General features: G+C 40.5%; 1 protein-coding gene and 1 long non-coding RNA gene across 2 annotated transcripts in view; one reads left to right on the top strand and one right to left on the bottom strand.

The window, feature by feature from the left end:
* Positions 1-25,824, top strand: part of LOC145549339 (uncharacterized) — a 48,900-nt gene that overhangs the window by 6,715 nt on the left and 16,361 nt on the right. The window lies entirely within an intron of this gene.
* ptchd1 (patched domain containing 1) lies at positions 6,400-24,891 on the bottom strand. The gene is made up of 4 exons (XM_008396450.3): positions 20,710-24,891; positions 15,382-16,102; positions 10,092-10,762; positions 6,400-9,037 (listed from the first exon to the last, which is right to left on the bottom strand). Exons 1-4 carry the CDS (start codon positions 21,124-21,126, stop codon positions 7,937-7,939), a joined length of 2,910 nt encoding a protein of 969 aa, XP_008394672.1. The 5' UTR covers positions 21,127-24,891; the 3' UTR covers positions 6,400-7,936.

The raw sequence follows: 25,824 nt of genomic DNA, 5'->3' as shown, positions 1-25,824 counted from the left end.
ATTCATTGTGTATTGATTAATATGCTAATATATTATTATTATTTTTATTGCTATTATTGCAAATTCCATCCATCCATTTTCTTCCGCTTATCCGGGGTCGGAAGAAAATGGATGGATGGAATTTGTAATAATAATAGCAATAATAATAATAATGAATATTTATATACAAATTATTATGTTAATTATTATGATTTTATAATAATTGTTATATTATTATAAAATTATAACATTTTCTTCCATCATCTATCTATTATCTAATGTGCACAAAATCGTTTTGCACTGTGGGAGGAAGCCGGAGCACCCGGAGAGAACCCACTCATGCTCATGGAGAACATGCAAACCCCATGCTTAAAGAACCCAGGCCGGCCGGGATTCAAACCCAAGACAACAGACTGGACTGGAGACGCAACAGTGAAGCGTCTATAAGAAGGGACAGAGCAGACAGAAGCTAAGATCCTTCAAGGTTTGCAGCAAGATGCTGCAGATCTGTTGTTTAGAGCGCCATCTTTTCTGCTGTCATCTGTTGGGGCAGCAGCATCAGAGCCAGGGACCTAAAAATAGATAGAGAAGGCTGGTTCTGTTCTGGAAACGACTGTGCAACTGCTGGAGATGTTAATGCAAAGAAGGATTCTTCGTAGGATCTAGAAAATTAGGGACAGTCCTGACCATCCTCTTTGACGAGACTGTCTTGGGATGGCTCTTCAATGGCTCTTTGAAGAATCTTGATGAGTGACAGCATGTAATTTCCCTTTGGGATTAACAAAGTATTTTTGAAGTGAATTGAAACAGAAAATGTAATTACCACTGGTAAATACATTTTACCAGTGGTAATTACTTCTGCCATTCTAAATATTAGGAGAATGTATATATAATATACATTCTCCTATATTTTTATTTTTATTTTTTTTTTTTTTGCATTAACATCTGTCTCTTAAAATGGCCAAAAAAAATATTTTCTAGCTTTGGGTCTCTTTTTAGGTTCATGAACTGTTAGCAAGCATCTTGCCTCGTATGTCCAATCTTCTAATTGTGCTTTTGGTAGGTTAATAATTTCGCCTTTAAATTCAGCTGTATTATTTTCACATTCAAATTCATTATCCAGGGTAGAGTGTTCTTGGCGATCATGGCTGTTGTCGTCATGGCTGCTGTCGTCCATTGTCTCTTTTGTCACTGCAGGGGCAAAAAAGTCTACATCATCTTCATCATACTCAACTCCTGCCCACGTTAGCATTGGCCGAGAACGTTTACCACAAACTTTCCCAGCCGGGGAAGTTTGTTCTTTTAGATCAGAGATCTTGTCCTCTAGGATGGATGTTTCATCATGGGTAAACTGTTCTGATGCCTTGTTTGTCGGGGCAGGAGTTGAGTCTTCATGCCCTTCGTCATTCTTGACTCCTGCCCAAGAGAACATTGGGGGAGAACGTTTTCTGCAAACTTCCCCAGCCGGGGAAGTTTGTGCTCCGAGATCAGAGACCTTGTTCTCTTGGACAGATTTATTTTCAGGGGTCCAGTCTTCTGATGTCTTTTCCGTCTGAGCAGGAGTTGAGTCTTCATCAGACTCAACTCCTGCCCAAGAGAATATTGGGGGAGAACATTTTCCGCAAACTTCCCCAGCCGGGGAAGTTTGTTCTCTGAAATCAGAGACCTTGTTCTCTTGGAGAGATGTTTCTTCAGGGGTCCAGTCTTCTGATGTCTTTTGCATCTGAGCAGGAGTTGAGTCTTCATCATACTCAACTCCTGCCCAAGAGAACAAAGGGGGTGAACATTTTCCACAAACTTCCCCAGCCGGGGAAGTTTGTTCTCCGAGATCAGAGATCTTGTTTTCTAGGACAGATGTTTCCTCAGGGGTAAAGTCTTCCGATGCCTTTTTCATCTGAGCAGGAGTTGAGTCTTCATGCTCGTCATGATACTCAACTCCTGCACAAGAGAACATTGGGGGAGAAGAACGTTCACAGCAAACTTCCCCAGCCGGGGAAGTTTGTTCTCTGAGATCAGAGACATCATTCCTTTGATCAGATCTTTCTTCCTGGCTCCCGTCTTCAGATGTCGCTTTTTCCCCGCTCGAGGATGTTTGTTCTTCGGCAGGGGAACCATTGGATAAATCGTTGTCTGATGCAACTGTCTCTTCAACTGTATTGTCTTCCCCAGCCAGTGAACTTTCCTTCTGAGCTGGGGAAGGCTTGAAGAGATAGGCATCAATCACATCATATTCGCAGTCGGTGTAAACGTCCTGTGAGCAAATTTTTTTCTCAGGGAAAACTTCTTCCCCAGCCGGGGAAGGATTGAAAAGGTACGAATCAAATATATCGTACTCTGTGTCGTCCTGAGAAGTACTTCTTTCAAATTTGATATTGGGAAGCAGTTTGTTAAAGACCTTCCTTACTCCCGTTGTTACCATATATCCAACGCCGAAACTGATGGGAAAAAACATTGTGACTAATGCCTGTTCCATTTTAGAAATCCTGATATAACAGTGGTGAAGTCAAAGAGTTGTTTGTTTGTAACCTGATGTTTTGAGTTGCAAGCATTCATAACCTCCAACATTCTTTGATCTATGACATAGATCTATGTCATAGAAGAGGTCATGAGCTGTAGTTCTAGGGGAATGTCTTGCTTCTGATCGTTGCCATGGAAACGGTCAAATCAGTTCTGCATGACTCAAACTATTAACCCTTTGCAACTGCGTCACGAAGGATCAGAGAAAAACCTGCCTGGAAACAAGATCTCAGCAAATAATCCCCAAGATCCAGATGATGTTCACTGAACCAAAAGTTCTGGTTCTGATGGGAAAACAGAGAGGAATCGCTCTGAAAGAAAATGATTTTAAAAAATATACCTGGTTTATTTATATTCTGTTTAATAATAATAATAATAATAATAATACTTCTTTATAATGAGATAGAAAAGACTCGTTTGCTGAAATAAAATATTAGTTTTAACCTCAATCTTCTATTAGTAATTTGAATTTATCTGAAATCACCAAATAAAAAAAGTCACATTTCCTGAATATGACAAAAGAAAAAAGGATAAAAATTTCGTTTTTTTCAAACAGAAACTTGTTTTAGGTGTTGTGGTTTTCTAATTTTTCTAAATCTTCTGACAAACAACAATATTTTAACTTTGTTTTACCTTAGAGTGAGACAGTTTGGTGAGTAAATTATCACTAAAATATGAGACCAGGGACCACAGGGTTATTACTGTTAACAACTGAATAATAATAATGATAAAATAAAGATGGAAATAAATGTTTTACTCACTATGTATAGTACCAGTCCACAAAAAAGGTAAAAGTACTAAAAACAAGAAGATTGTGGTTCTGATCATTTTACTCCAAATTATTACCTATTTACTGCAAAACTATGAACAAATTATTTTTTTTAAACACTGAACTACAAGTAGATCAGTTTTATAAAAAAAATTAAATGACTCCTATAAAATGTCTTCAATCCAGAGTAACTCTGATGACATGAAGCTTCATTTGTCTCAGAGTTTCTTCTGGTTGTAAAGAGGAAGTTTGTTCTGCTAAATGTTCTGATCAGCTTTACGATAAGAAAAAGTTTAGATTAGTTAGAGACGATGATGAGGAGTTTTCAGCTGTCGGGTTATTTCAGCAAATAGTCATTAACAATCTGCATTATTTATCCTTCTGGATTCATTTAATAATATTCTTATTTCATCTATTAAAACTCTGCATTTTAAAACAAAAATGAAGAGTTGATACTTTTTTCCTCCTTTTTTCCTTGTGCTGCCTGATGCTGCAACGATGCGGCTGAAACTGACAGGAGAGGATTGATAAGAGAAACTTCCAGGAAACGTGCAGAAACTCTACAGCAGCTCTGGAAGCAAAACCTGTCAGACAGTCAGAAACTGAACAACAAGGTTTCTGTTCATGACGGCATGAGGGGAAGATCTGAGTCTGAATGCAGGCATTTAGTTTTTCATAGTGATCTGTTTTGTACTGCTGGGGCCCAGACCCATCCTGGAGGAGCACAGATGCTAAGCTAACGTCTGGTCCCCGTCTCAGACTTCAGATACGCAGAGTGGACGGGTTCTGAAGGACCAGGTGGTTCTGTTACAGTAGAACCAGTTCTCCTCCCATGACCTGGAAGAGACGAGGCCTCTGATCAGCAGCCTCGGCTCCCAGTAGATGCTGAAGGTTGAGGAAGAGGAGCGGGGAGGAAGCTGCTTCCAGCTGCTGTCCTGGGACACGGCGGCTCATCGCTTCGTTTTGGACCAGCGTCCTGCTGGCGTTGTGCTCCATAAATGAGGATCCACAGAAGAACACAAAGCTGGTGGATGTACTGCAGTCGCCTCTGGGTGTCGATCAGGACATTAACGTCATTTCCTTTCGGTCTTTACTGAGCAGACAGAGCAGTTGTACAGCCATGCAGGAGAAAAGGCTGAGGAGACGGGATGTGGTCAAACTACCACAGAAATAAACACATTTTAATTCACCGATTGGATAATTATCCCATACAAATGGCAGCAGCGACACCTGCTGGCCATAAACTGACTTCACGCTCATTAACGACCATAAACTGATAACTGGAAGCGTTTACTCAGATTAAATGACTTAAAGTCATATTAACCAGGCGGATCAAACTAAAAACGGACACTTTTAAGAGCAAATGAAAACAGAAGTAAAATAACCGGAAATACGTCACTAACTTCACAATAAAAGCTGACGGGTGGAAACTTTATGCAGCCTGCTAATAACAACAGTCTGATAAACATCAGCATCAGATGAAACAAGTACAATGAACAAATAAAGTGACTTTATGAGTCAGTGACGCGCATCAGCACCAAATGAAACCATCGGCTCCACTCAGGGACACGATCCTCTGCAGCTTCTACTGTGGCAAAGACTCACCGCTAGGCGGCGCCTTCACTCTGCTCAGGCTCAAAGCAAACAGTTCTCAGCATCATGACGTTCATGAGTCTCTATGACCGAGTCATTCACAAAGCAGAAGAACGTTCATCCTCTTTGTTCTGAACAAACATTAATTTCACTGAATATTAAAACTTTGTTGGTTTCTGGGTCACTTTGGGAGGCAGCTGTGTTGATCTGGCCTCAAACCTGTTGTTGATGTTTGGAGGTGAAGTTTCCGTTTTAGGCTGGTTTAATATTTAAGGTGATGATAATTATAACATTATTATTATTCCCTTAACAACAATGAAGAAAACGGCTAATAAGAAATATTTACCATTTTATTCCCTTTATTCACTTAAAAACAAAAAGGGATTTTAAAAAATCAAACATTACATGTTGATTTCATGAGCACTTTTCTCAAATCTTCATTGTGTTAAGATTATGTAAGTTGCTCTTAAATCCATGGAAACTCATCATTATCTTCCAGCAGCTCAGGTTAGCACAGCTGGTTAGAGTGGTTTTTGGAAAATATGACTTATTTTAAACTCTCTTTTGTGCCCAAACGCTTCATTGCTCAGTGACATTTTTATCATAAAGTTAACTGGCAGAGCTCCTGGGTGGGAAGGTTGTGGGTTTTTCTTTGACGGCTGTGGCGCCTACTAAGAGCCTGAACAACGGTTTCCTTCAGGAACGCATCAAAGAGACGAATGTATTAACAATAGCTTGAACTCCCACATGCAGAGACCTTCAGCTTCAGCTGCAAGGATTAACTGCTGAAGCTCGAACTCGACTTTCACCTGCAGACAAAACACAGAGATGGAAAGAAATCAGAGCTTTCATTCACTGTTTAGAAAATAAAACACAAGAATGACGGTAAAATATGCTTAAATGTCAGGTATGCACCAGGTAATCTGCTAGATTAAATAAATTATTCTGTCAGGATTCTTTCAGGAATCTGTTAATGGCTTTCAAAAATGTGATTAAAGGTCAACGTGCAAAGGAACAAATAAAATACAGACAAAAAGAGCACAGCGAAAAAATCATCTGCATGACTAAAAGATTCCTAAAATAAAGCCATTTTCTTTCCAAAAGTGATTTTTGCAAAAATAAATAAAATGAAAAAATTAACCAAAATAATTTTATTAAGTATCTTATTAATATTAATATCGCAAAGATGATTGGTCCAGGTACTGAGCCTTGTGGTACTCAATAAAGTGACCATGTTTTGATTTAAAAAGAAAGTAAATCTTCGAAACCTTTAATTCTGACCTTACTTAAAGAAAATCATTAATTTTACACATTTAAAGTGTGGCTTCTCTACTTAGATAGAAAGAAAAGTTAAAAAACAAACTTCAGATAGGGTGCGTTCACACTGCAGCCTGAAGTGACCCAATTCTGATTTTCTTGCCGGGGCCGTTCACACTGCCAGTAAATGAAACCTGTATGTGTTCTGCAGTGTAAACGGGCAAACGACCTGAAAGTGTCCCGCATGCGCAGTAGAGGGCGCAATAGCATCAGCGTTCTCAGTGTTCTGCCAACCGCCATAAAAAGAAGAAGAGCTCAGTGTTTGAGGAAGTAAACATGGAGGCTAACGGTGGAGCTTAGCTTACATATTTGAAGTTGTTATCCGGCCGGAGCAGCATATTAACAACTTAATCCTCATATAGTTCGTCATGGTTGTTGTTTTTCTTCCCGCTTGCGTGTATCAGGACACAGAATAGTGAGATTGTTGAGATTAAGTGACGTTCAGTTCGGATGAAGGCGACCTGAACGTTATGGTCGCATTTGAATCGGATACGTATCAGATATGGGTCACATTCGAAAAAGAATCCGACCTGTGCTGTTCACACTGCCATGAAAAGATCGGATACAGGTCGCATTATGTCAAAAAAATCGGAACTTTCAGAAATACAAAAATTACTTTACAATTTCTGGAAATAAGTAATAATATTAGTAATTAATGTTTTGAGTTAGAAAAATAACCTGCAAGTCGGATTTTATATCAAGTAGGACAAAACTTACTCAAAAATCTTAAATTATATTCTGAGAAAATGTAGTATTTTCTTTCCAATGTTATAATAATAAAAATCAGAAATACATTAGTGCCCACAAAGTTTCATCTGATCAACAAAGCTGTCAGTTCAATAAAACTCCTTTGTTGAAACAAGAGTTGAAGCATTTCTGGATGCAAAAGAGGCAAACACAAACATCACATTCTCTTATTCTGACTTTATTTGTCCAGCATTAAAGTAGAAATACTAAGTAATACAGAGGATTACCTCAGGTCATCCAAGCTGAAATTGTGCAACATGATCTGGCAAACAAAGTCAACACAGCAGTAGGCAGTAAAGGGTTGAATCTAAAGCGAGTTCTAAAGTGAAAAGTGTTTACATCCAGGCACATTTTCAATCCTGTGATTGGGAGGAAACTCATTTACATGCTGCGTCGCCCCACCAACAGACAGGAGACACATTTCATCCAGGGCCTGCCTTTCTCCTCCTTATGGTCTATATTTCATATTTTTGCTGTTTAAAGAGGCAGTATTATGTATTTTCCTGACATATAGTGCCATTTTGCAGCAAAATCAAGTAACTGCGTTACCTTCAAAATGCTGTATGACTTCACAGAAATTTAATTTCGTAATTTAGTGCCTTGAAATTGGGCTTCTGTCTCTTTAAGTTTCTTTCTGAAACTTGGTTTTCAAGAAGTTATCACAATAAGGCTCCTCTATAAACCCTTTAACAACGTTTTTACCAGCGTTGCACTGAGAAGTGGCTCCACCAGACACGTAGTTCCACCAGGTGTTTGCTAATTGCTGCGGGCTAGTCTGAAGGAGTTGAGTGGGGGAGGAGATGCACTTTGAGGGCGGGGCTACGTCCAACCAGGTGTTTTGAACAGCAGAATGGTTCCCATGGAGATTAGAGGATTTCTCAAACATGCATTAAAGAATCAAGGCAACAATCCAGGTATGTTTGTGATGAGGGAATGACATCATAACCTGATGTAGAGCTAAAAAAGTAGATTGTACATAATACTGCCCCTTTTGCTAATTCAACCGTTACGTGCTCAAACAGTGGTGATCTGGTCCACTACTCTGGTGCTGTCATTCATTTCAACACACTCCACTTCCTGTCTCTGGCCCTCTCCTCCTGGCCGATGGTCCCTGCTCTTGGAGGGAGGCAGGAAGGTGAGGAGGGTCGGCAGGAAGGCCAGCGTGTGCAGGGCCGAGCACCCGGCCGTCAGAGTGAGGCAGCGAAAAAGTGTGCGGGTGAGGTTGGAGCGCACAGCGCAGATGGGCACCAGGGCGGCGCTGTAGCACACAAGCGTCTGTAGGGAAGGAACGCCGTGTCGCTCCAACGCCAAGCGAACCCAGCGAGTCCTGCTGTCACCGCGGCCCGAGGCGAAGCCACAGAGAAGGGGGCCACTGCAGTCCGCCGAGTGACCCAAAGCCGTGATCAGGCACAGCACCGACACGCAGTCCATCTCCACACCCCACAAAGTCATGAAGCCCAGAACCCCAAACTGGACAGAGAGAAGGGTGAGTCCGAGCCACAGGGAGACCAGCGGCTCCACGACGACCAGGGAGGACAGACCCAACAGGAAGAGCACCGCCAGCAGTGAGTGTCTGAGGGGGGAGCTGACCGCCGTCACATACCGGTCCAAATACACAAAGGAGGGGTTGAATATCAGGAAGCGAACCCGAGAGGTGAGAGACAAGCGGCGCAGAGTGTCCAGCAGCACCGACATCTCCTCGCGCTTGTTCTCCGTCGTCTTGGCGACCAAGAAGATGCGCGAGGCCGCCACGTCTGGCTCCTCCCCTTGTCCGCGCTCTGCGAAGATGATGTCGTCTGCAAAGTGGGCGAACTGCGGCTCGTGCAGGAAGAAGTGACGCAGAGTGCGGGTGAAGTTCTCGCGAGGCTGGCTGGTGGACTGGTTGCGGTCGGACAGGTAGCTCAGGTACGCCTCCAGCCAGCTGATCCTCTGGAAGCCTTTGGCGTACTCCAGCAGGTCCCGCTGCACCGAGGCGTTCCAGTAGGGGGCGCTTTCATAGATGTAGAATCCAATCACTGGCGAGTAGGAGCTGAAGTACCGATGCTGTGCACGCGTGTACAACACTGTTGCAGTATCCGTGGCAACCAGTGCACTGGGATCAGAGCCCTGGGTCACCTGTTGGAAACCGAAATATATTTATTCAGTGACAATAAGAAGAATTTGCAATTAAAACTTCACTTTTTTGAGTTTGTCAAAGTATCTGGAAGTTTATAACCTAAAGTTTGAACCCCTCATTCCTATCGCCCCTAATTTGAGGATAATAGCATTTGTTCCAAGAGACTCTAGGGATCAATGGGCGGTGAATATGATATGACACAAAGAGAGCCAATTGATCTGGGTATTTTTTATAAAGTAGGAAAGTTAAGAAATAAGGTAGGGGAGTGTTGAGCTTAAGTCACCAAAGGTTGCCCATATACTAATATATTCAACAATTACAGATCAACTGACTGTAGATACCATGTCCAGATGACCCGGAGCCATCTCACTAATGGTCAATTGACTAAGGGTCAGGTACGCCTGTCGTTGATTGACCCCTGCAGCCTTTGGCAAAGGAAAGGCTACTTTGCCAAACCTTGTTTAGTCTGTTTTGCTCAAACTCTAGCTTGTTTGCCTAGAAAGTCCAGCTCGTTTGGGGAGGTATGAATGTGTGATCAAACTCTGATGTGGACAAACAATGTCCCCAGTGGTCTGTATCCTGTATCCTGCATGTTTTAATTCAACACCCTGGAAGGGAGTATCTCTTCAGCCTGACAATGTTCTACAGAAGCCTAAAACTGAGCCGTCATTTGATTTTGGTGTGTTGAACCAAGCACAGAACAAAGACATGCAGGATACCGGGGCCCTTGAGCACCGACTTTGGACACCCCTGATTTAATTGTTCACAGTTGCCACTACATCAATGACCTTTCCAGCGCAAGACCAACATTTACTGGTGACAAAAAGAGGATTAGGACAAACAGAAAAACCTCAAACCATAGTACCACTTCTGAGGCTTGTAGCTGACAAAGCAACTGTTGAAAGAAGCCAACCAAATCTACATAATTATTACCAAAACCTAAGTTACTTTACAAGTCATTCTTAAAAATCCTGGTTTTCACCAAAAGGTGTTACAAAATGTGGATCTGAGTTGCAAAGTCCTTGTTCAGATCATGATGTGTTTGGTTCTTACCTGAAGAAAGCCCATCAATCCAAAGGAGATGTAAACCAGATACAGTAAAACTACGAAGGGTTTGACGTAAGTGTTGGTGATCCAGTCTCCATAGCAATGCCGAACACATCCCAGCAAAAGATGGCAGTCCTGAGGATGAGGATCTGCGGTTGTTGTTGAATGAGTGTGATGGGGCGAGTGCGTTTGTATGGAGTTAGCCATGTGTCCATGAACACCAGAACTGTTTGTCATGTGAGTTAGGTTAGGATTTGGCATATGAGGCGGGTTGGTTGATTGCGTCTCATCTTGGTAACGGGTGTACATCAAACACCGGTACCAAGCCGGTTTCGAGTCCAGCCGGTCTGGCTTTGGTACTCGCCGACAGAAGCAGCCATGTCTATACCTCGTCTCCAAGTAGCCTGTAAACACCAGGCAGGAACTGTAAAAGGACAGCATGTAGATGTAGCTGATGGTGATGGCGAGGGTGGCGTTGCGGCAGAAGAGGCGGACGGCCTCCATGTTGGTGAGCGGCGAGGCAGCCAGACCCAACGTCATCAGGTGGATCACGGTGGAGCCGGAGAAACGCAGCATGACATCCTCAAAGACGCTTGCCACTCGCTCTTTTACGTGCTGATCCTCCCGCGTTCGCCTCCATGACGACAACATCTCAAAGGAGCCGAAGAGACCGTGGCCTGTTGGAGACGGCAACGGGAATTAAAATCTACACCCAATTACACAAAAAAAACCAGCAAGCTGCCAAGTAAAGAACATTGGATATGCCAAAAAGACAGATTTTGTTTCTTTGGCGACTATAAAAAATGTTCTCAACTGGAAAGTAAATAGCTGTTCACCAATAAGTGTTACCCTCAACTGCTCAAAAAGGTCAATTAAAGCAATATTAACAGCCACTTTAAACAGATGGCATCAAAGCAGCCAGTTCCCATCACATTGACCCCTCTGGACATTTTGGTTTCACTCTAGTTTCATGTTATTTGAGACCAATCATGTCATCGCACCAGGAAGTTGAAAAACTGTCACACCTCGAGTGTGTTTGAAGCAGAGATGCATGAAATGACAGATGTAACACACCATGAAAAGCAGTTTTCCCACAACTTCCACAACCACTCTTGGTAAGTGAAGCTGCAGTGAAATCTGTTAACACATTTAAACTCAAAATTCAAATTAAACCTGCTTTTTTTCTCTCCATTCATAAATACGAATATTTGAAATTTAAATATTACAGTAATCCATTTATGCTCAGTCTCACGTGCAAGCATTCACATAAATATTTATACAGTATATGTGGAACAGATGGTTTTCATTGGCTTTTTTTACACTTTGGTTGCCATGGCGTCCATGAGTCACCAGTGACACACGGACACCCCTCTTCCTGTGGCGAGTTCACCATGGCAAAACACTTAACACCTTAGCAGAGCCACATTGTACTGACACTTTAATGTGGTGGCAGGAGAGAAGAGTGTGCGACAAAGATCTGCAGAGTGTGTGAGTGTCAAAATGACACAAGTGTTAAATCCATGTTTCCAAGAGAGACCCAGAGCGCAAGGAGAAGATGAGGACAGCACTTAGCACACAAGATGGTTTTTAGCAGAAAAAACACACAGCGTTTTAACTCATGTATATTTACAACAAAAATGTTAGTAGACAATAGTTACTATATGAGTGTCTGAGCAATAATGCCATAATAACTGCCTATATGACTTACACATACAAAAAATATTTATAAAAGAAATTATATGGTTGTTTAAAAGTGATCCTTTTCTAATTTCATGTAATTGTGTTGCAATGCTAACATGTCATGTGGCCACACATCGGCTGGTGGCAGTAAAGCTTATCTGACATTTTTTGTCAACCGCTACTAAAAATCAAGAAGAAGAAGCAGCTGTCTTATTTTTCATTTTTATTCTCCATGTTTGTTCCTAAGAAATAATAAATCAATGATTCACAGGCTGCTACTTTTCAGTATCTTCCTTTAACTCTCCATGTTGCCATTTAGTGTGAACCTTTTGACCATTCTAGCCCAAATACTTGTAAGGAGGAACAAATATAGATTCAATTTTAGCAGTAGGTTTCTTATCATTGAATTTAAAACATGTTAGTATTGTGCTTTTTTTTTAAATAACGTTGGTTTTTGGTGCTGCTGCTTTGTAGAAGTTACTATAAAGTCAATATCTTCCAGACGCCTTAAGGAGGCCAGCAGTTTTCTAATCACTTCTCATTCGCATCTTTTCCTCGTCTGTCTTCTCACTTCATCACTAAATTAGCTGCTAAGACGAACCTCATCTCAGCTGCATTTATGTGGATTAATATTTTATGCAAGATTTTGGAAACACTTCCTGTCTCTTTATGCTCTTTTCCTGTTCACTCTGCAATTATTTAAAGCTTCACTGGAACCTAATCAGTTTTTTTTTGTATTCTGCTCAGCTGCCCTCTTTGTCATCTTGTAGAAACAATTAAAGTTAATTTAAGATCTAATCAGAATCACTTGATTTACTATGTTTCTGCACACAAACAAGGAATTTAACTTCAGTTTAATTTTGCTCTCAATGTCGGCATTTCCAATACGGGTAATAAAAACAGTTACGTTTTAAGGAGTTCAATTAAATTAAACTAAAAATAAGTGTGCTAGTAATACATTTTAGGCAAAGAGTTTCAGCATTTTGAGATTTTTATTATGTACTGAAAGAGTAAATGTATTGAAGACTTAGCAACAGAGAAATGAAGCTTAATTAAATGGCAAAAAAAAAAAAAATTAGGAGCAAATTGAGATTTTTACGGCGCCCCCTGGTGGACATGAACTTTCTTTGGTTCTCTGGTCATTTCATGCGGCGTAACTGAAAACTGAAAGTCTTTCTGCTGTAATATGAGGTTTTTGTAAGGTTTAGATCTCGTTGGTGAGATATCTGAAGTTTTATATAGTTTTTAGGATAGAAATAACCAACAAACCAAGATAAACAGAAACTATTTGGACTATTTCTGAGTTATTATCGCGGATAATAGGGCGATACGTCATCTGACAGTTTTTATTGTGTCTTTTTGTGTTGGTTAACAAAGGGCCGTTTTCATCTCAACCTCACAGAAACAAACACAAAGTGAATAAATCAATTTTCAATCAGTTTTTTTTTTTTTTGCCAAAGAGTTAAGAATATATAAACATGTTTTCAGATTCTCTATAAATGTGCATATATTTTAAATTTTAAATTGACATTTGTGACTGTATCCAAAATATGCTCACTGCAAATATTGCAGTGAGCATACTGCGAGGGAACGTAAAATACATGTTATCCCCCTGTCCACTAGGGGGCTCCGAAGAATTTAACAGAAAGACGCTAAAAAATAAAAATAAAAACCGGGGCACATTTATACGGAGGCAGTTATTATGAAAACAGCTGAGTAATTACCAACAAACTGCAGCTGGAAAAGAAAGAAAGGTAAAGTTCAAATGAGTAACTAAAAGTGCAAAATAATCTACATGTCAAAAACCATCAGCTGCCAGAGAAAGATAAACCTTTAAACCATGTTTAATTTTTATGTTGTTTACTAAAACAACGAGAGACAAACCTGCATTTAAAAAACTGGAGCCCCTGTAATGAAGGTTAATGTAAATTAGTGCCTCAGAAAAAGGATCAGCAGTTACATCCTGTATTTTATCAGTGTGCACACAGAGCTTCATGTTCATCCACTCATGTTTAATTTTCCTTCATTTGAGGTTTGACTGACACTCTGTTCATTATATCTGTCAATACCCGATGTGAGTCAGCCGTGTTTGACGGTAAACAAGCTGCAGCTCAGCATGCAGACGACTGGATCTGTTAGCAAATATGGAGTTTACTCCGCAGGGAGCCACCGAATTAACCAGAAATCTAATTTTAAACAATAAAAGAGGAAGTTGCAGCAAATGTAGCACAGAAAAACCTTTCTAAACATCCATGTATGGTGGTATTTATTAAATAAAACCTTTTGATTTCGCTCCAAATCCGTATTAAACAGCTGCAACACCAGAAGTCTTTTTTTTCTTACCTTTGCTTTAGTTCTGAATTTGCCTCAAGTAATAAAATGTGTCATTTGTTTCGTCCTCCGCCCCCTCAGTGAGTTCCTGTCCTACAGCCTGTCAATCATTTTGACGATCTGTCTACTTTGAGACGTTCAGCCACAGGACTCTGCAAAATAAATCCCACGAGTCCCAGAAGAGGAGCACAGCCGCAGCATCACCGTGCTTTGTAAGAAAACTCGTTTTAACACAAATAATGATGTATTTCAATGGGGTTTTATATGATAAACTGATGCAAAAAGAGTCCATACCTGTACATTTAAAGAAAAAATAGTTTTTTTTTGCATTTGTATTTACTCCAGTGAGTCAATACTTCAAACCTCAACCCCAGTTTTAAGACTCCTGCAGCCTCCAACAGGTTTACATTCAGATTTGGGCCGATATCCAATATTAATATTACTATTAAGGATGGAAAACGATATTTAACATTATATATATTTCACTACCATTTCGACACCTTTTGGGAACAAGGCCCACCAGAAATAGATAAAAATAAATATCAGTTGTTCAAACAGGCCCAGTTTTATTGATCAGATGATACCAATATGTTAAAAAATCACTAATATCGGCCGATACCGAGGTTGGTCCCAATAAAAAAGTAATTGGTAAAAAGTCTAGTCAAGTACAGAGTAACTGATCACTCATTTAATATTTAGAAATTACATAATCAGTTGGCCAAAATATAAAGTTAAGTGGAAATTCTGGTATTTTAAGGACCAAAATGAAAATAAATCTTTTGAGTAACAAAAAAAATCAAAATCAGACAAAAGAAAATCTTTGAAATTTCTGGATTTTCTACCCACTGAATGAAAAACAAACATGTTTTGACCAAAAACTCATCAGACACAGACACACACCTGCAGTTTTTGTTAAAATTTCATAAGTTTTTAATTGCAAGAAACTGGTTTGAAAAAATTACTTTTGCCTGATTTTATTATTTTTGGTTGAATTATTGTAATTTTTGTCCTTAAAATACCAACATTTCCAGTTAACTCTTATATTTTGGTGCATCTGATGATGTAACTTTTAAATATTAACTGACAATTTAATAACTCGGTATTTGAGTAAACATTTAACCAAATACTGTTTTTACTCTTACTTGACCACTTTCTTGGGCAGCTACCTTTAACTCTCGAGTAAAAATATGTTAAAGTAGTGCTATTATTACTTGAGTACAATGTTTGGGAACATTTTGGGAACGCTACCACCTCTGATCTTCGCTGTATCGGCCGATAAACTTACCTAGCATGACGAAAGGGATTCCCAGGTAGGTGGAGTTGTATGTAGCTCCGGTCAGGTTCAGGATCCCAGCAGCAGTGAGTCCTGACAGAGCCACAGACAGCAGAGCCAGCATCCCCAGCCAGGGTTTGGACCTCACACAGTCCCTCATGGAGCAGCAGAGGATGGCCAGCACCCCGCACACTCCCAAACTCGCCAGCAGGGGGCGACGTGCCAGCACGGAGGAGAACTGGAAGTCAGTCCGCAGCGAGGAAGACGTGGAGGGATAAAGCCCCAGCTTTGGGTGCGACGCCCCGAAGAACTTCAGTTCGGCACAGAATGCTTTCTCCCACCGACCCGCCACCCGATCCATCAGCCCGCTTCGGGATTGGAGGTAGTAGGTGAGCTGCACCGCCTTTGCGGATCGGACTCCCTCCCCTTTGGCTCCCGTCCCTGGAGGCCGCACCGCCCCGCCGGGTCCCCAGCCCTGCACGCCGCCCAGCTGGTGCCCGATGTACGCTTGCCTCCCGTCCGCCAGCTGTGTGATGGGGTAGTGCAGAACCGGGACGCTTCGGTTGGAAGTCCGGGCTGACTGGATCTCCTCCATGGCCCGGATTATGTCGTCCACGATGCAGACGTTCTTGTCGTCGGGGAGACAGAGGTAGGAGAAGGAGTAGTTGAAGCCGCTGGAGCCCGCCGTCGCAGCCGGGACCGTCACCTGCATCTGGTAGATCCGCCTGTGGAGCTGCGACAGAAACGGAGAGTTTCTGTTTTATTTCCACATTAAGGAAAAGTTTCAGCTGCTACCTATTTTATCGGAAACTTTGCGTTTCGAAGATGTATGGCGGCGCGTGCTGACGCCTCACTACACCAAGCTTATTATAGTTAGCTAGTTAGCTAAAGCTAACAACAAAATCTGAAATAAAAAATACTTTAACTAAAATAAATTAAAATTGTAATTGACGGGGAAAAGCTCTAACTAACTGGAACGGTATTGCGTGTTTATAAAACTAAAAAAAAAAAGAAATACGGATGTAATATCCTTTTTCTACCTCATAAGAAGTTTACGTCAGCAGTTGGAAAATTGCGTCATTCCATACGCCTCTTGGCCACGTTTACGTTAGACCGCAAAATGGTGTCGGCAAAAGTTGGGGGGAAAACATTTGGATTTTTCAACAATTGAATAAATGTTTCGAGAACCGTATCTTCTGTTGCGTATTCATGACCAAATCATTGCATAGAATAGATGATTACAATACAATACGTTTTATTTTCTGCAACTAAAATGAACCAAATGGTGTCACTTTATTAGAAGGGGTGTAAATATGACATCGTCATGAACATGATTTCAAATCTGTCACAAACATGAAGGAGTTTTCATAAATGTTTATTACTGCAAAGTGTAATTTGGTAAATTCTGACATTTTCAATGCAACGTTAACACTTAGTGGACTTTTAATGCAACTTTGCACTATAGGTGTCATTATTTATCAAATAATGTTTGACAGCAGTCATAAACATACATGACAATGTCATGTGAGGCTTATGCACACCCCTTCAAATAAATGAAATGAAAAACTACCAATATAACTGATAAAAATTAAACTATATTTATTGAATAATAACAAATGAAAATTAGCAAACACTCTAAAAACTAAATCAATTGGACAAACAAAACTAAGCTATAGTGAAAAACCCAAAATTATTATAATTATTATTATCTGGCGAGATAACAGTGCCAGCATCCACAGTGCCGGTTGCTAGGCAACAACCTTGATGCCAGTCATTGGCACAGTGAGCCGACTAACACCTCAGAGTGCTGCATCAACCTTTAAGAGGACTTCTGTATCAAGACTTCAGTTTCTATTGCGTTTTTTTTTTTTCTTGGCCTGAAATGAGGAGATTATTCTGTAAAGTTCTGGAGCAAAACTTCACTGAAGATCGATGGCGTTTAATCCACAAAGCAGCAAGCTCAGTGCATTTTGCCCTAGATGTGAACAGGATTCAGACTCTTGAAGGATGCTGCCTTAAATAACTCCAAGTCACTGCAGGTATTTCATCAAAGACTAAGCAGGCAGAAAGCTCAGCTTTCAGATCTGTGTTTGTGTGAAAATATAATAAGATTTAAGATTTGTCATTAGCTAAGATATAGAAAAGTAGTTAAACTTTTCAATTACAAATGCCTATTAATGAGGCAACAATTAATAGAAGCAAAATTTCACACTAAAAAAATTGGAAAATCTATTTGAGTGCATTTATTCAGAACGGGAAATGTGTGTTTTGGTTTTTTTCTACAAAATTTTACCATGCCACAACAAAATATTAGGGTCATACTAAGAAAAACAACAATTAAAAACATAAAATTACAAGAATAAAGTCAAATTGGGGAAAAAAAGTCAAACTTTTATGAGAATAAAGGGCAAATTTTATGAAAATAAAGTTGTATTAAGAGCATAAAGTCATAGTGTTACTATAGTCATATTGCGAGAATTAAGTCATAATATCCAGGTAGAAATTCTTTATTGTTGTATGTTTCAACTTTATTCTTGTACGTCTTTATCCTTATTATACTATGACTTTATTTTGTAATATTAGGATTTCATTTTTGAACAACTTTATTCTTGTAAATTTCACTGGAGGCTTAATTATCCAAGATGCAGTTCAACAGAGAAATGATTCACCATAGACATAATAAACCTTCTTCCATGTCCAGTTCCCTTTTAAACTCACAGAAACCTTTTGCACATATTGGGGACGTGCATTAATAATCAGCTAGCTAAATGCATGGTAGCATAGTAAACCTTAGCTTCCTTCCTCTGTAAGGTTTTACTGACTCAAACAGGAATATTTTCTGGTTTTGTTAGTGTCAGAGGAAGCAGTAAGTTGTCTGAATGAGTCACAGTCGGTTACGTTCCCTCCATCAGTCTCTGTTGATCCTGGGCGCTGCATGCAACAAGTTCAGCTCCCTTCTCTAAGGAACATTAAAAGGCTTCCAGGGAGACGTTATAACACACACACAGTAGCTGACTGCAGGCACAGAGGAGAACAATTACAGAATCTCAGGCCTTGCAGACATCATCAGATTATGTAACAGTGGATTTATCTCTTTATGCACCACTCTGCTTGCTTCTCGCAGCCTGTGAGATGGAAGTGATGTATAGCCCTGAAACGGAGCATTTCCACTGTACTGCGGGAATCCCCTGCGGACCAACAGTGTTCCTGCAACATGTACACAAAACGGGTCACGTTGATGTTTTTCATGGGGGAAAAGAACATCATCAGCAAGATGCAGCCCTTCACAAAAGACCTCGCTTCCTTTGAGATGATCAGTCAACAAATCATTTCTTCCCTCATAACTACAGACAATATTGCACAAGCAAACACTCTTTCATTACAAACTGCTGGTTTAATGAATGCTAATGAGGAAGGAGTGAATACATCTTTTGGGGAATCTTATGATTGGTGGCAAGGAAGATGATGAGAATTTAATCTGTAATCTCTTGGTGTCCACATATAAGTTGACATAGATTCATCTCTTTCAGCCACTTTTCAAATTGGGAAACACAGGAAAACATGCCATTGCCAACAATAAAAAACCTCTAAAGCAAACTTGGGAAATCTGGAACTTGAGTTCACCAAATGTAATGCAAATCCAACCTGGTTGTTTGGCTTAAATGCCATAAAAAAAAAAGATTAGTTTCATAAACTTTACCATTTTCTAAACACTTCTGACACCAAGACTGAGTCAGATCAAATTAATGTTCACCATTTCAGCAGCAAACATTCAAGGTTGATTATGTGGAAATGTCCCTCTGTTAGGTTAACAGGATAGGGACATTAAAGGTCATAAACTTCTTAAAATGCCATCACAGTCTGATAAAAATTAAACCCAGAACACAGAAAATTGGTAATAATTGGGTCTTTTAGTATGGTCTTAATCCATAAACAAACAGAAGATATTCCTCAGAGGCTAACTGCACATGGGGAAAACATAGGACTGGACGATATGGACGAAAAACATATCACGATGTAACCGTTTCGTATCAGTCGATATCAATAATTATTTATTAGTTAGGTTTTTTTTCCTCGTTTTAAATATATGAAACACTCGCAAAAGCTGGTGGTTTGAGCGTTCGGATTTTATCCACAGATTTTACTCCACATTGTTCATTTTTCATATGTATAATTTTTAAGCAGTTACAAGACACAATGGCAGAACTTTGAACTGCTGCTGCCCGTTACTCAGCAAGTTGTTGCTAGGTAACCAAAGAATGAGTGAGTTGCTAGGTAACCAAAGAATGAGTGAGTTGCTAGGTGACCAAAGAATGAATGAGTTGCTAGGTGACCAAAGAATGAGTGAGCTAGTAGATTCCACCAACCTAGCTTAGCTGGCTGTGAGAGGTCGGGCAGCTAAAGGCTTTCCTCTGGCTACATCTCCGACAATGCCAGAAGTATTATCTATTGATATTGATCATTTGTCTATCGGGATATTGATTTATTGCCAACCCTCACTATTTACTTCCTGCCTGTTTTTTCAGGGTCAATATTTCAACCCAGATCACTGTAGAAAACAATAATAGTAAATTATTGTTATCAAGCCACATCAGCCAAGCTAATCTCCAGCAGTCACTGGGCAAGAGGCAGGGAAAACAGAGACAGTCCATCATAAAGATGTACAGGACAAACAATCATGAACACACACAATTTAGTCTACAGAAACTAATTGGTGCCAATTATGTTTTGGAAATGCAAACAGAGAACATGTAAACTACATGCAGAAAGACACTGGATGGGATTTTAACCCAGCACCTTCATGTTGCAAAGGCAAAAAATTGAGGAGAAATTCGACTCTGGGGAACATAACTGTCACAGGAAGCATTAAATCAATTAATCGCATTTGCAAGATTTATTGTCTCCTCTTTTCTACCAAAAACTGAATGACAAAAGTCTGGTGTTTTGGTCTCAACTAACCCATTTTATTGAAGGACAATTTTGTTTACAGACTTCTTAATTCATTTTATTTATTTCTGTTGCTTTATTTATTTTGGATATTTAAAGTGTCTTCCAGTTTCAGTATTAAATGTTGATTATAATTTAAAGTTTACTGATCTTTGAGAATATGTTCTTGCATTGTTATTATTATACTATTACCATAATATTACTTGAAAATGGTCTCAAATAATTATCGTTTATCGCAATAATTTCATGGGACAATTTATCTTCCAGCAAAATTTGATTCCTAAGTAATGCAATCTACCTCTAATTACAAATGTACTTAACTTAGTTTATTTCTTGATTAACTTTCTCTTTAAGTTTAGTTTTCCTAACATCGGGACCAAAGTGTGTGCTCACCTGTAGAATGGTGTCCAGGTGAACCGGGTCCAGCATGCTGCCCCTTCGGGCGGTGATGATCACGCGCCCGTAGCGTCCAGGTGTCTGCAGGTCGGAGTAGAGCGCGTGCTTGGATCGGTTCACGGGGAACAGGCTCTCCACCAGGTTGCCCTCGATCTTGGCCAGGCTGTGCTTGGGCGCCAGCAGGCTCTCCACGTCCCCCTCCACGCGGTAGCGGCTGAAGCTGGCCCCCAGCAGGATGGCCAGCAGCACGGGCGCCGAGGCGAAGAACACCGCGTGACCGGCCACGAACCGGCCCAGCGCGTGGAATGACGTCCTCAGCCCCGCGTGAAACACCTGGCGCAGCATCCTACCGGCGCGCGGCCGCGGCTCGAGCCTCTCCCACCGACCGGAAAGCCCCGGAGCGCCGCCGAGCATCAGGGGCCGCCGGACGCATCGGTGGGGAAGAAGAGGAGGCGCCGGGCGTGGGGAGAAATCTTCCCCCGGAGCAGGAGGTCAGCAGCCGGGGGAGAATCCCAACCTGCTGCGGTCCCCGCGGCGCCGCTGCTCGCTCTTTTCGCGGAGTTTTCTCATCCGCTGCGGTTACGAAGCAAAACTGATGCCTTCTGCAGGCTGCGTGCGCAACAGAAAAATCTCAGCAACTCCTCATGATCCGAGAAAACTCACCAAACAATCACTTTGCACGCAGTTGCGGGTACCAGCCTTGCAGATAAGACGCTCCAGCTCCGCCCTGCAACATCAAGTCACCACGCAGCCTGAAGGGTGGTCCAGCTGGGTGAATGTGCGGGTCGGTGAGTGATGCTGTGCACGCAATGAAAAGGACGCCGGCTGCATGCAACCCAGATCAGCCCGATCTGGATTCCCTCTGCAGCGTGCCTTCCTCCTTGTGTCTTTTATTTCCCCTTCATCGTGGCATCTCCAGCCCACCCACCCAGCCAGACACCGCTAATTAACGCCCTTTAAACCAGAAATCCGATCTTGATCGGGCTCCTTTGCTGCTCCGCCTCCTGCTTTTCACTCACTCTCTCTGATGCGGAGACACCAATAAAACTGATGTGTGTCGGATTTCTTAGCAGATCAGGAGAAATCTAACAATTCAGATCAAACATGGTTTTGGAAAAACACCAATTTATTTACCATCCTATTCTCACCTGGCACAACTTTCTATATTGTGTTGCCTGTTGCTACGGAAACCATACAAATTAGTCTTTTTTTCCTCTACAGCATGTCGTTTCTATGGAAACGGTGATGCCACCCCTCCCCCCCTCCTAAACTAAAGTCAAAACACACACACACACCTGCTGACTCCCCATCTGCTTATAGCGTTGAGGTGTTTAATAAAAAGAGAAGAAGAAGAATTGTGGAGTTCACACTCATCTCTGATCGTTCACCTGTGGAGCTCATTGGACACTGATGTGTCATTATACACAAAATCCTGGTGAAGAAAGTCGATTTGTAAGGGGCGAAATACCCAAAGTCCAGACTTTCCTCTCCTATCAAGGCCCAAATGAATCAAAAATAATTTATTGTCTAATCTTATTTTAAAAAGTTGCATTTATAAAACTCAATTTATTTTCAATTTGCGAAAGTGGGCAATTTGAAGTTAGAGCGCCCCTTGTGGTGGCTGCGTGACATTGCGTTTATATCGACATGATCCCGCTAGCTCAGATTGTAACAATATGTTTACGATGCCATCAGGAATCTCTCTGAACCAATCACTGAACAGATGCTAACAGATAAATACATGTGTGGATGTGCCAAAACTTTCTCCAGCGGAACAGAAACAAAACTGAAGTTATTATCATTGGACCTAAAGAGAAACAATCTAGAGGCAACTTCAGTTATTATAGCCGGAAAGTCGAGATCAGGTCTGAAATCTGGCTCTGAACCTTCAGAGACACATAAAGACGGTTACAAAGTCGGCCTTCTATCACCTGAAGACAAAATGTCCCAGCAAGATCTAGAGAAACTCATACATTTGTTTATCTTTATTGGCATTAAAAAATAGTTGAGTTTCCATGGACTATAGAATTGGTCAATTTGACATTTTGAATGTAAATTCACTTACTGGAAAAACGCCAATTTTAAGAAAACCTTGGTTTGGCGCTAGGATGATGTGTTTTTTCTTTTGGCCATACCAAAATTGGTTTATTTAGCAGAAACTGCAATGGAAACACTTTTTTCTGCATCACATGACCAACAACTGGATGTTGCCACTGTCAGAAACCACAAAGTAGACCATTACAGGAAGTAATTGGAGGATTATGTCTCATCACATGAAAAAACTTATTCACTTACTTTAATTGCATTTCTTATTTAATGGAAACACCACAGTTGCAAAATTGTTTTTGCTTTTGACATTAATGGAATATTGACAAATTTTGCTCACATTTGTAATGTACCTCAGAGATTATACTTCAAAGTATTTGTTATTTTATAAATCACTGAACAGCTTAGCACCAAAATACATTACAGATCTGCTGTTGTTGTATTAACAACTCGGATCTTCTGGTTCACCTGGACTAGAATCAGAACCAGAATCAAACATTGAGAAGCAGCATTTAGTTTTTACGCTCCCTTAATTTGGAGAAAATGTCCAAGAAAACTGCAGAACTGCTGAAACACACAGATCCTTTTAGAGCTTTCTTTAACTAATAATAACTGCAATATAGATTAATTTCTTCTCTTTATTCTTACACTAGTACAATGTTGTTTGTTTTTTTGCTTTTTGTTTAATTGTATGTTTCTACCATGTGAAACACTTTGAACTGCCTTGTTGCTGAAACGACAAAACTTTTACACAAGAACATCACTTCAGAAATATCCATCTTCTTTAATAATGAGCCACAGCTAAAACCAGACAGGAACAACATGAAGCGACAATAATTATCTCCAAAAACGTGAGTAAAAACCTAAGAGTACAATACGAACATGTCCTAATCTGTTATTCAATTAAGTCTCAATTAGCCCCGTAACCAGTCCGTGGAGGACGGAGCGGTGAAGGAATGACTGATTTACGCCTCCCGGGGGAGGAAGGAAGAGCAGGATCTGAAAATGAAAGGCAGTGGAGATATAAGTGGCTCGGGGGCAATCTGTGATAACAAAGGTTCTAATTAGTGTCGCTAAATGATTCATAGAAATCAGAGCGAGAGCAAGGCGGAGGAAAGAGACTTCAGAAATCACACTTTTACCTCCACCTGACGTGAGGGTAGGAGGGAATCCTCTTGGGGTTGGACACACAAACTGACAGATGGATTGCAAAAAAAAAAAACTGTCACTTTTTGGCATCCATGAACACTTTGACCTCTTTTCTGTCCATTACCAAAGAGCGCTACATGGATAAAAGCAAAGATCACGAGGTTTGTCTCCGACTTCCCCAAACCCTCGTCCTCTCCCTCCCATCCCCCCATCCATCTGTTTTGGTACAGGTCATCCATTAGTAAAGAGGCCGTCCTTTCATTTTCTATTTCCCTCCTTCTGTATTATTTATCCACCCATCCATCACCAGCCATGGTGGGCAGCCGAGGCTCGGATGTCGTCGTTCCACCTTCCTCTTGTAAATGAGAACAATTTTACTGAGAAATGAAAACCTCGACTCAGCCATAAAAGTGAAATATGACCCACGTTACTTTATGACGGATTATGTTTAAGAGTTTCAAACTGCCAAAGTAACAGGTTTTTTTATGCTTATTCGTCGATTCTGGGAACGGCTGCTGACTCGATTCATATTGAGATGAAGATAGACGCTGTGAATGTCAGATTATTGTTTTAGAAAACAATAAAAATGCAACTTTATGTTCACCAAAACATCCACTAGATCAGGGTGTCAAACTCAATTCTGTTTTGGGCCAAATTAAGATCAGAAAATCTCTTAAAGGGCCGGTTGTGCCAGAATGTATTGATAAAACCTGATGATAAACTTAAAATATCAATGAATCCTGAAAATTGAATGATATTATTGAACATCTTTTCAGTCTCTTAAGGATTTTGTGATACTTTTTGTGATTTTTTTTGCAATAAAAATCAAAGTGTTTGTGGTACAAATTTAGAAATATTTGAGCTTATTCATGACGGTAAAGGCGACTTTTTATTACAAGTGAAATAATCTGCCAGTGGAAGTTGTAGTTTTACATCAATATCAATCATGTAATATTTAGAAATTACATCAAAATGTAAAGTTAAGAAGAATTTTTGGTATTCTTAGGATAGAAATGACAATAATTCAAGTAAGAAACAAACAAAAAAAAAGAATAATCAGGCAAAAGAAAATGTCTCCAGATCAGTTTCTGTCAATAAAAAAATTAAGAAACTTTAACAAATTCACCAGACACAAACTGTATCTGGTGAATTTTTGGTTAAAATGTGTTTGTTTTTCATTCAGTGGGTAGAAAATCCAGAAATTTTACTCAAGTAAGAGTAGAAATACTTTATAATAAAGTTACTCAAGTAAAAGTAAAAAGTACAGTGATGTAAAAATCCTTAAAGGACATTAAAAAAAAATTACCAGTTAGTTTTGTCTTGTTCTCACTCATGTTCTCTCTCAAACTACATGAAAAATGGGCTACTTGGTAAGAATAGCAATACGATAATCAATGCATTATTTGTGATTTTAAAATTAGAGTTCCTAATCTTCCTATAAATTGAAAAACATGAAGGCAGAAAAATGTGACGTTTTCCTTTTTTTTTTTAATATCAGGGATCTCCTCTGATCATTTCCAGTTAGAGAGTCTTCTTGGAGGTCAGCAGCGTTCGTTTCTACGTCCCAAATGTCATTTATGCATTAGCCAGAAAGGCCAGGCGGACTGCAGCGAGTGGGAGTGATGGTGAAGGGAAGCGAAATACTGTAAAGTCATCTTCAAAGCCTCTCAGACCAAAAGATTTGATTACCGTAACGGGCCAGAAACAGAGAGACGGATGCAGACGGATGCAGATTTGAAAAGAGCATCTCCCCGCCCGGCTCTCCCGGAGAAGGAAGTGGAAGGAGATAAAACCCGAGGCGGCCGATGAGAAATGCAGGGAGAGGCCCGATGACATCAGCAGCGCCGGAGGGAAACCTTCACAGCAGAGAGGTCAGAGAGCCACGTCCGAGGAAAAAGCCTCTGAAAGCTCGATTGA

The sequence above is a fragment of the Poecilia reticulata genome, chromosome 20 (assembly GCF_904066995.2).
Source record: "Poecilia reticulata chromosome 20, P_reticulata-male-v2, whole genome shotgun sequence".
Taxonomy (NCBI): Eukaryota; Metazoa; Chordata; class Actinopteri; order Cyprinodontiformes; family Poeciliidae; genus Poecilia; species Poecilia reticulata.
This window is presented reverse-complemented; position numbering and strand designations above follow the sequence as displayed.

Bases quoted from the DNA above. Each gene is read 5' to 3' on its own strand.
- ptchd1 (XM_008396450.3), bottom strand. From the start codon at position 21,126: ATGCTCGGCGGCGCTCCGGGGCTTTCCGGTCGGTGGGAGAGGCTCGAG. The intron at 16,103-20,709 runs GTGAGCACACAC...TTTCTGTCGCAG, and splicing joins ACCTGGACACCATTCTACAG to CTCCACAGGCGGATCTACCA. The intron at 9,038-10,091 runs GTAAGAACCAAA...GGTTTCCAACAG, and splicing joins GATTGATGGGCTTTCTTCAG to GTGACCCAGGGCTCTGATCC.